General features: G+C 44.1%; 1 protein-coding gene across 3 annotated transcripts in view; it reads right to left on the reverse strand.

Annotated features, from left to right (window-relative positions):
- The window catches only part of LOC111160138 (kinesin family member 5A), a 30565-nt gene extending 20350 nt beyond the window's left edge, over positions 1-10215 (reverse strand). For 2 of the 3 annotated variants that reach the window (XM_022522989.1, XM_022522988.1), the window contains exon 1: positions 9872-10046. In XM_022522989.1, the coding sequence (XP_022378697.1) occupies positions 9872-10000 (129 nt within the window). In that variant the 5' untranslated portion in view covers positions 10001-10046. Of the gene's footprint in view, positions 1-9871 lie in introns of all 3 variants that reach the window. The other variant, XM_022522990.1, reaches the window with a different exon arrangement.
- Between the last annotated feature and the right edge of the window lie 1151 nt (positions 10216-11366).

The raw sequence follows: 11366 nt of genomic DNA on the forward strand, positions 1-11366 counted from the left end.
TTCAAACCATGTACAAGTGTTTTATTTTTAAAAGTTTTTACTTCTTAATGTCACAGAGAGTGGGACAGTAGAGTATTATTTTGTTTCTTTCTTTTTTCTTCTTTGCATGAGGGAAAATTAATAAATATATCGTAATATTTAAAAGATTTGAAAAGTCTGGAATATGGGGGAAAAAAATCTACCTGGAATATTTACCTGATCTCTCTTTGGTGAAAGCATTTGAAACCCCCAAACCAGAATCCTCAAAGAGAAATAGGTTGTGAAGATGCTATCTACAGTGAAGGGAGTACTGTAAACCGATCAAGCCCCTCTGGAGGACAATTCTATTAAATATTTAAATGTCCATACTGTTTGTACTCTATATCAGGGATTCCAGTGTTAGGAATTCATTTTAACACTTACTTAAGCACTTAAATATTTATGTAGAAGGATGTTCAGTGTAGCACATTGTATTAAAGTAAAACTAGAAATAATTCAAACATCCATCAACAAGATGTTTGTTATGATACCTCCACATTCTATTCCCCTTAAAATGAGTGAGGTTGGTTTACATATATTGACATGTTCAAGCTCAAGTGAGTAAAAAAATAAAAACAGTGTGTATAATGTGATTATATATATTTTTTGAAGCACATGGACAAAATAGCCTTAAAAAAAAGACATGGAAGACTTTCTGCAGACCTGCTAATGGTGATTATCACAGAAGGGCAGAATAACAGGTTTGCAACATTTTTTTCTGTGATCTTTAAATGTTTTACAGTGATAACACATTGCCTTTAAATTAAAATAGTAAAATATTATAGATGATGTTGTAGAAAAATATGTAATCACATGACAAGGTATATACAAAATACTGTTAATCAAAAAATAGTATGCAAAAAATAAATACATAAAATAGTATGCAGTGTAAAAAACAAGTACAAAGGGGCGCCTGGGTGGCTCAGTGGGTTAAAGCCTCTGCCTTCGGCTCAGGTCATGATCTCAGGGTCCTGGGATCGAGCCCCGCATCGGGCTCTCTGCCTGCCTCTCTGCCTACTTATGATCTCTATCTGTCAAATAAGTAAATAAAATCTTAAAAAAAAAAAAAACAACTACAGAAAGTATGTAAAAGATGATTCCATTTCTACAAAAAAAAAATGTATATGTACATATGTACATCTTGCTCAGAAAAACAAGGTAAGGGGTATCTGGGTACCTCATTTGGTTAAGTGTCTGACTTCAGCTCAGGTCATGATCTCAGGGTCCTAAGATCAAGCCCCACCTCGAGCCCCCTGTGTCAGGTTCTATGCTCAGCAAGGAGTCTGCTTGTCCCCCCTCCCCCACCCTCTGCCCCTCCCTCTGCTCATGCTCTCTTTGTCTCTCTCTCAAATAAATAAATAAAATCTTTAACAAAAAAAAGAAACATGTTAATGGTGGTTATCCTTGGACAGTGGAATTTTAGGAGTTTCTCTTCTTTTTTTTTAGATTGAAGACTTTTCTGAAATTAAGGGCACCTGACTGGTTTGGTTGGAAGAGCATGCAACTCTTGATCTCCGGGTTGTGAGTTTAAGCCCCACACTGGGTGCAGAGATTACTTAAATAAATAAACTAAAAAAACAAAAACAAAACAAACAAAAAAACCACACACACACACACACACACACAACACTTCTGAAATGAAAATGTGTGATTTTTAAATAAGAAAATTTTAAGTTTTTCATTCTAAGCATATAAAGAACTTTCATAAATTAGTAACAAAAAAGATAAACCTCAACAGAAAAAAAGTTGACAAGAGCTAGGTACTAACAACAGAAAATTAAACACAAATTCAAACTAAAACAGTAATATTGTTAGTCACTTATCAAACTGAAAAACACAAACTTAATTGGAATACCAGGTGTAGATAAGCATTCAAGAAGGTATAATTTCCTTGAAATAAGCACCTTCATCCTTTTCTACTAGGACAGTAAATCCATACAACTTTTATGGGGGCAATTCATAATACATAATCAAAAGTCGTGAATTGCACATATCCATTGATTCAGATGTTCTACTTCTAAGAATTTATACCATGAAAATACTTGTAGCAAATATTTAGTTACAAGAATGTTTATTATCACACTCTTATAATAAGAAATTGAAAACAACTGAAAGGAATAATATTTAGGGGACAGATCAATTTAGGGAATTGATTAAATAATGGCATGTGTATATTTTTATTCTTTATTGCTATTTAAAATTATGTCATAATAGGGGCACCTAGGTGGCTCAGTCAGTTACATGTCTGACTCCTGATTTCAGCTCAGGTCTCAATCTCAGGATTATGAGATCAAGCCCCGCATTGGGCTCCAAGTAGGCATGGGGCCTACTTAAAGAAATAAAATAAGATAAAATAAAATGATGTCATCGGGCACCTGGGTGGCTCAGTGGGTTAAAGCCTCTGCCTTCAGCTCAGGTCATGATCCCAGGGTCCTGGGATCGAGCCCCGCATCGGGCTCTCTGCTCCACAGGGAGCCTGCTTCCCCCTCTCTCTCTGCCTGCCTCTCTGCCTAGTTGTGATTTCTCTCTGTCAAATAAATAAAATATTTTTTAAAAAAATGATGTCATAATAGAACATCAATAAATCTCAAAAGTGTGATAGTAAAAGAACTCAGACACAAGAGAGCACATACTGTATTATCCCCTTTGTATGAAATTCAAGAAAGGACAAAATTTAGCTAGTGACAGAACTCAAAATGGTGGATGCCTGGAGTCATATTGAGAGGTGGAGGCAAAAGGGAGCTTTCAGGGATGATGGAAATACTCCAAATTTCTATCTGGGTAGTGGTTACACAGGCATCGAAATATGTTATAAAATTCATCAAATTTTTGTATAAGATTTGTGCACTCAATGTATGTGAAGTATACCTCAGTGCTCTCATAAAATAGAACATCATAAAATGATGTTATAATGACACTTAAAAATGGCTGGTTGATGCACAACCTCATTACTAATAAGAGAAATGCATACTAAAACTATGAAATACTATTTTAATCTATCAAAGTGGGCAAAATAAAATATTCTGACAATGCATTGCATTGGAGAGGGCATATACAAACACGGGGCAACTCCATGAGAGGCAGTTTGGAATCAGTTCTTAAATTTTAAGTGCATATACTTTAAGACCTCAACTTCTAAAAATGTATCTTACAGACATATGCAATACAGACACACACACACACACACACACACACACACAAATACACACACAAGGTCATTCAATTGTTTGTAATAGCAACTTATTAGGATAATCCTAAAAGTCCATCAATAGGGACCTGGTTAAATAAATTATGGCATATCCCTACAACAAACTATACAGTTGTTAAATAGAATGAGATATATTTTCATGTGCTGATAAAGAAGACTCTCCTAGACTCAATGTTAAATTTAAAAAAAAAAAAAGAAGCAAGGTACAGAACAGTATGTACACTATGCCACCATTCTTCTTAAAAAAAAAAAAAAAAAAGAGTATATGCCAGGCACCTAGCTGGCTCAGTGAGAAGAGCATGTGACTCTTGATCTGGGGATTATGAGTTCAAACCCCACATTAGGTATAGAGATTGCTTAAAGTAAATTGAAAAAAAAAATTTAATATATGCATGTATATATGTAATTGCTTATAAACATATGGTATGCTTTTAGAAAGACCCATAAGAAACCGGTGAAATGGTTGCCTTCTGAAAGGGGAACTGAGTGGCTACAAAAGAAAGGTAGGGAAGAGGCTTACTTTTCATCGTATACATTTCTATATATAATTTGAATTTTGTCACATGTGCATGTTAAGACACGCAAAAATTAAACATTTTTTTAAAATACATAAAATTACGTAAAATATTTAGTAATGGTAAATAGTAATGGTATTATGTTAGTGAAAGAGCTAACTTACAAAACAATATATAGTTTATTACATACTTTTATTAATATATATATATATGCAGCAAAAACTCAATGGAAACAAATATATTAAATTGTTAACAGTGTTTTTCTTGGGGTGGTAGCAATTTGAGTGATTTTTAGTTTCTCATATGTGTTTCTCTGTTTCTAATTTTGTCAATAGTTAAAACATATTAGTATTGTTATCAGGCTATGTTTAATAGTATTTTTTTTAAATCTACTTTGAGGGGCGCCTGGGTGGCTCAGTGGGTTAAACCTCTTGTCTTCAGCTCAGGTCATGATCCCAGGATCCTGGGATCGAGCCCACATCAGGCTCTCTCCTCAGCAGGGAGCTGCTTCCCCCTCTCTCTCTGCCTGCCTCTCTGCCTACCTGTGATCTCTGTCTGTCAAACAAATAAAATCTTTTAAAAAAAAATAATAAAGATAAATAAAAATAAAAATCTACCTTGATTTTTTTAAAGGTTTGAGTGAGTTTATGAGGTATTCATAGGGCTTTTGTGAATTTTTCATCCTTGTTATCTGAACGGTTCATCATTACACTGCATTATAAAAAATAATATCCTTCTTACATAGAATAAAATCACACAGTGTTAGAAGAGCTTTAAAGTGGTATTGATACCTGTCCTCCTCAGTGGTAATGCCTTTCTTTTTAAATTTAATTAATTTATTTTTTGTTGAAACTTGATTCTTGAATTGTAATCTAACTCAGTGTTGCCTCTATCCAGTGACCAAGAAATAGAAACAATCAAAACACGTCTATCTCAGCCCAATGACTCCCGCCTCTTCTCCACCAGTGATGTCTATCTATGCTTCTTGAAGCCAGGAATGCAGCCAAAGGGGACTAAATATAACTCTCAAGCCAACTTTGCCCCTCCTTCTTCCCTTCTGGGAACATGGGCACCAACTCCTTCTCTGCCTTTCCCTTGGTCTTTCTCCTCCTCTCTCTCTCACAAACATTCCCAGCGATAGGATTCCAGAGAAGCCTCAGGAGGCATTAAGATGGAGGGCGCTCTCCAAGTGCTGAAGGCAATTCTGGCCTGAGAAACTCAGCCTAGGCTGGGAAGAAAGAAGAGACCAGGGCGCCTGGGTGGCTCAGTTGGTTAAGCGACTGCCTTCGGCTCGGGTCATGATCCTGGAGTCCCTCATTGGGCTCCCAGCTCCGCGGGGAGTCTGCTTCTCCCTCTGACCTTCTCCTCGCTCATGCTCTCTCTCACTGTCTCTCTCTCTCTCAAATAAATAAATAAAATGTAAAAAAAAAAAAAAAAAAGAGACCAGAGAGAGTAAAAGGGTGGTGTTCTCAGTACTGTGAGGATAAAAGATATCCAAGAACTAAAAATGGGTTAACTTCGTAAACTCGTGACCGTGGAAAGCCACAGACACAGATGATAATTTCAGATAATTTCTGGAAAGGCCTGCTACTACTTCCCGACTCTTGACTAGGTCCTTAAATTCCAACTCTAGTTCGTTATTTCATCTTTTTATTTTTATTTCTGTTAAATTGTGAATTTCTTTTTAATTTTCCATTGATGATACTCAAGATGAATTTGTTCGTCAGATCTTTTGATGAGAGTAACTAGACCAGTGGTTTTCTACTTTTTCTGCTTCTAGACTGCTCACATGGGAAATATCACCATTATTTATTTATTTCTCATGACACACAATTACTTTGAGTCGGACTGTCAGATGTTGTGGGAGATTTCCTACTAGAATCTCCGTGTGTATAGTTTACAAAAGCCACTTTTTTTTTTTTTTTTATAAGCTGTTTCTGATACCCCTCCTGGGCCTCTGCCCAGACCACTCAATAGCCTGGATCATCAAGTAGACCAAGAGTTTCTTGAAGGCAGGGATTCCCTGTAAATCTCCAACATCAAGCACAGTCCTTGGCCCACAGGATGTCCTTCATAAATATTTGTCAAAAACACAGACATTGACGGAGGAAGAGAGTAAGAAGATATTAGAACCCTGGGTGTTTGGATGAAACAACCAGTAAGAAGGGGAAAGGTTAACTCCTTCCCAGTGTGTCAAAGGCTAGCTTATGGGGAGACAGCATATATAAAAAAAAAAATAATAACATCTAACTCTTACCAGGAGTTTATTATGCACCTGTCACTGTGCTAAGCAATTTATATGCATTATCTCAGTTAATGTTCACAGCAATCCTAGAAGGTACTATTGTTATACCATTTTATACCTGTGGAGACTGAGGTTCAGAGAGGTAAGGTAGCTTGTCCACAGACACACACCTGAGAAATGGTAGCACACAGTCTCAAACCCAAGCAATCTGAATCCAGATCCACAGTGCCACAGTAATCCAAGGACTGAAGTGCCTGAACACTGAACACGGTGTCAGATCCTTCTCATGGCTTTTCCCACATGACCCCCACCTCCATTTGGACATTTCTCCAAATGTTTTCTGACAGAACTGGAGCCCTCCATCACTCCCTTTTTTCAACCTCAACCCCATCTTCAGAAGTCTGCAGTTCTCCCACCCACTCTCTCCCAGGAACCCCCTCCCCACCATGCCAGCATCAGAGACTGGAAGACCAGTTTCATTAGAAACACTAAGGGAGACACACCACCTTTGAGGAACATCCCCCGAGATCCACTCCCCCTTCCACCCACCGCAATCTAAGCCCTCCTCACAGCCTTCTCCAGAGAGCTCCCTTTCAGTGTCCTGCAGCCCAGGGCTCCAGTCTCCCTGAACCCACCCCAAGCCTCCTTGTTGTCTCCTTGTCCATTTGTGCTTTCCAGCACCTTCCCATTATGCTAGCTGACTAAAGCTAATGGGAAGGCCAAAGACCAGGGATCCCAAGATAAACCAACCTTTTCAACCCTCAGCAAAGCACTTGGTAGAGGCTGAACTTCTGAGCACCAGGCCTGATTTCCATGGTGACACCCCTGGGGATTGTTGCCATGGTAATGCTAGAGAGACACTGGCCACGGTATATCCTCTCTGTTTTCCTTTATGAGACCCCCCCAAAGCTAAAGGGAGACCTGCTCCCCTTCTTCAGTTTTCAAAGGAATCCTGGGCCACCCCACACAATATTGACTCTGGTCCAGTAATCCTGCAGGTCCCAACCTAGCTTTTCCAAATGAGGTATTTGACAGGCCTGGATTTTTGCCTGCTCAAGAACCTGCTAACCCATTAGGAGATTTGAGGGAGGAAGAATAGTGGACACTTGAATGAATGAAGGAGAGGAACTGGGAAAGGGGGAGAGAATGTATGGGTCTTCCCTCACTGTCATCCCTCCCATGTCTGGTATAGAAGTAGCAACCCAGACAGCAGGCACCCAGACACTCTGCCCATAAGACCAGGGCTGAGAGACACTTAAATGCGTCCAGTGAGAAAGTCACACTGGATTCTGAGTGACATAAGAGCAAAACAAGGTACACAGCACACAGACAGTGACCCAGACACCCCTCCACTATGACTCAGGCCATTAACTTTGGCTAAACCCCATCCCCCAGATTCCTGGGAGAAGTAAGGGGAGTGGGGGAGGGACGAGGTTGAAAGAGCTGTCTTTCCAGCTTATTCTCCTACCCTCTGCCAGGCAGAAAAAGCCCAGGAACATCTGAGACTCTGAAGCCCTGGGGTAGCCGCAGTGCCGCAGAGGCAGAGAGGAGAGCCACCAGAGAAAGGAGCAGGGGCTGGGTTTGGAGAGACTATTGTCTGCCCCTTCCCTCTTCCCTCACCTTCCTGAAGCAGCTTCTTCCATTAATTCCTCAGATGCTGGGCCCCAAAGGGAAGGAGAGGAGGAAAGAGGAGAAGGGGTAGGAGATTTCCTTCCCTTTACAGCACCCTCGAGGGTTGCCTCCAAAACCCTTCTCCTAGAGCCCTCCTCTTTCCAAATGAGCAATGAACAGTCAGGCTGGGAAGGCAAGTTCCAAGGACGCTGCCTGAGACAAAATGGCCCCCCACAAGCATCTCTCTCAGCTGGAGAGACTGACAGGAAGGGCTGGGGCAAAGGAAGATACACAGAGAGACAAAGGTGCAAATATCAGGCAAGACAGGCAAGGAAGGACCAGCTGTGGAACTAAGATAGAATCTGAACTGGCAGGGGGACCTGGGCCTCTCTGCCTCTCTCTCCCTCTCCCCATTCTATGGTGTCTTTCCTGTTTCACCAACTGGACAGATCAATACCACCACTCCTTCTCCCAACATCACCCCATGCCCCTTGCCTGTCACACCAGGATGGCCTGAGAACCTAAAGGAGTTTGTTCAGACTTACCTGAAAGAACTAAACCAAGGAAACTAGGCTTCAAAGTAGAAGCCTTTTGTGGATGTGCTCCCCTATGACCATCTCCCTCCTGTTTCTCAGCCTTCATGTCTCAGGGGAACCTCAAGCTCCAACTCTCACAGCTAATGCTTGCTGTCCGGACTACTTGGAGAGGAGCCCCCAGGACCGATTATTTTAGCCAGGTGACACTGACCAGAGTGTAAGGCCTACGGTCCTTGAGGCCAAAAGAGACAGGGGTCCTCTAGATGCGGTGAACATACACATATGTAAGCACCCACACAAGGTAGAAGCACCCATTTGAGTTCAGCGGGTGAGAGCTCAGCACAGTGACAGACTGGGGCCCTTGGGGATGGGACATGTAAGCAGGCTCTTCCTAAGGCATGTTTACTCAAAGTCCAATTCTCATTGATTCAGAGGCCCATGCTCCCTCCTCATCTTTCCTCCATTCGCTTAATAAGCCTACCTTATGTCAAGCGCTATGGACCAAAGATATATAAACAGTGCCCCTGACCTTGAAGACAACCATCATATGTGCTGCTCCCTTCTCAAATTGGCTACAGTTTCCTGGCCCAGCACCCCTCAAGCCCTATAGGACTCAACCTCAGGTCCTTTCACCCCATAGCCTAACAATCCCTACCAAACTAGAAAAGGAGGGGTGGGTGAAGAATTCCCTTTAGGCTATCACAGATAATGGTCGAGAAGAGAAATCTGCAGAGGCATTGTGATATAAAGGAAAAGCCATGAGCTTTGGAGTTAGAGATTTAGGTTCAGATCCATGAATTAACAGGGTGACCTTGAGAAAGTCATTCAACTTCTTTGGACCTCAATTTCCTCATCTGTAAAATGGAAATATTAATACCTACTTCAGAGTGTTGTTTTGAGATAAATAATACATGTCCAGTAATAAACACACAGTAAATACTAGTTCTCCTTCTTAATAAGATCTCCTTGTGGGTAGAGCTATCATGATGAGGTAGAAGCAGCTTGATACTTTTTACTAGATCATCAAAAGGAAGGATGAATAAGCAAGTACCTATTAAAACCTCAGGATTTGCTTATTTTTATTTGTTAGGGGAAACTGGGGTGTCTGAAGCCTCTTCCTACTGTACCTGGGAGGGAAAGGCAGACATTTCCTTAGGACCCCAGAGCCCCCTTCCCAGACTGGGTGTGGCATCAATGCATTTCTTTCCCAGAAAACCCTTCATCAGACCTGTGCCCTCTGCCCAAGTCTAGGCTGTGACTACTTCAGGGGTTGATGGAGGGCTTGGTCTTAGAGCCCACTCTCATTCATACCTCCGCCCGCAGAGACCCTGGACTGCCCACCTCCCATCTAGCCGATCCACTAGTCTACCCCCGCCCATCCTGGGAGGTGGGGGTAGAGATCTGAGCCAATAACAAAGGGAAGATGCGCTTTCCCTAGGGGAGAGGGAAAACATCAGAAAAACACGGGACTGGCTCTAAGGGGTGGGGACGCTGCAGCGAGCAGCAAAGGGGAGTTTGGTCCCCTGACTGCGAGGAAGTAGCCCCCTCCCACTCTGCGGAGACTTGGCCGCCCGCCTGGCCAGGCCACACCCAGCCATCCTGATGCAGGGGAGAGGAGGGGCTGCGGCGGAGAGAGGATGGAGGCTGAGCGGCGGGGAGGGGGCGAAGACTCGGCGGGGGCGGGGGAGATTCATCTTTCCGATCCCTCCCCGAAATTCCCTCCCGGGGCGACACTCACCCCAATAACGACGCTGTCGTCCCCTTGGAAAATGGGGATGAACTTGTCTCCCCGCAGAATCTCGGCCTGGTTCAGGGGCCGAAATCGGCAGAGCACCTTGATGCTACACTCGTTGTTGGTCTCCGCCATGGTGGTCGCCGGCGACGGGCTGGGCACTTCTCGGGCTGCAGGGGCGGGTGTGCGCTCCGGAGGAGGGGTGCTCAGCCGGGGCCGAGGCGGAGGACAGGTGCTCGGTCTCTGGAGCCGAGAAAGCAGGTGGGGCGCCCGGGCGAGGGCTGGAGAGCGGGGCCGGGGCGCGCTTGCTCGCTCCTGCGGCACGGGGATGCGGGCGACCTGGGCGTCTGGTCCTCTCGCGGCGCTCTGCCTCTCCGCCCCTCGCGCTGCAGCGCCGCGCTGCGGGCCTGGGCGGGGCGGCGGCCGCGGGGCGGGCGGGGCTTCCTTCGCGGGGGGCCTCCCGCTCGGCTTCCACCCGCTGGGGCACCTTTCCGTTCCTATCGCCTCCTCCCCCACCCCTGACGCTCCTAGCTAACCTCGCCCTCACCCCTTCCCCACCCAAGTCCCTCTCTGCATCCCACCTCCCACCTCCACGGCCTGCCCCTCCCTCGGACTCCACCCCTCTGGAAGGGGTGAGGGGGCTGAGGTGGGCCTGTCGCCTGGGTAGGGAAGAGAGCCGACAGCGCTTCCACCCCTTTTATTCCGGGACACCCTCCTCCCCCACCCCCGCCCCGCCCCTGTCACCATCCTCTCCAAATTGAGAGCACACTTCTCATTCCCCATCCCCAACCCCCTCACACAGATTCCCAACCCACTCAACTTTCAAGGGCGGCTGCCAGCAGTGTCAGGGGAAAGGCTATAATTCCCTTCCCCTTTTAGGTCTAAAGGTGCACTATCTCCCCAGTATACATACCAGGTCCCTAATGTGAAGGAAGGCAAACTCGGATTCTGGGCTATCAGAATTCAGACACAGATAAAATTCTCATTTTGCCTGATGGGTTGGGGCTGCAGATGCAGGTGGGCAGGAGATTTTGCAAGAGAAAGGGAGTCAGAAAACAGTGAAGGGGGGAGTAATGATGGGGATAGGGAAGGCCACAGGGGCTTTGAGAGAGAACCAGTAGGGCAGACATCTGCATTTAGGTTTCAGACAGGTTTCAGCACCTATGAATGTGTGTTTCCTGTCCAAATTACCTTTGGACAGAGTCCCAACACCCCAGCCCCTCTCTCAGGGCTTACTTTGCTTCTCCCTCTTCCCTAGCAAAAAAAAAAAAAAAAAGAAAGAAAGAAAAAAAGGAAGGAAGGAAGGAAGGAAGGAAGGAAGAAAAGAAGAGAAGAGAAGAGAAGAGAAGAGAAAAGAAAAGAAAAGAAAAGAAAAGAAAAGAAAAGAAAAGAAAAAAGAAAAGAAAAGAAAAGGCCAAGCCTTAGAGATTCTTTGTCCTTTCTCCCCTCAGGTCAGACTCCTGCTGCAGACCCTGGGCAGAACCACCCAGAAGCTGGCCAA

This window comes from Enhydra lutris, unplaced genomic scaffold (assembly GCF_002288905.1).
Source record: "Enhydra lutris kenyoni isolate GAN:26980312 unplaced genomic scaffold, ASM228890v2 scaffoldscaffold74, whole genome shotgun sequence".
Lineage (NCBI taxonomy): Eukaryota > Metazoa > Chordata > Mammalia > Carnivora > Mustelidae > Enhydra > Enhydra lutris.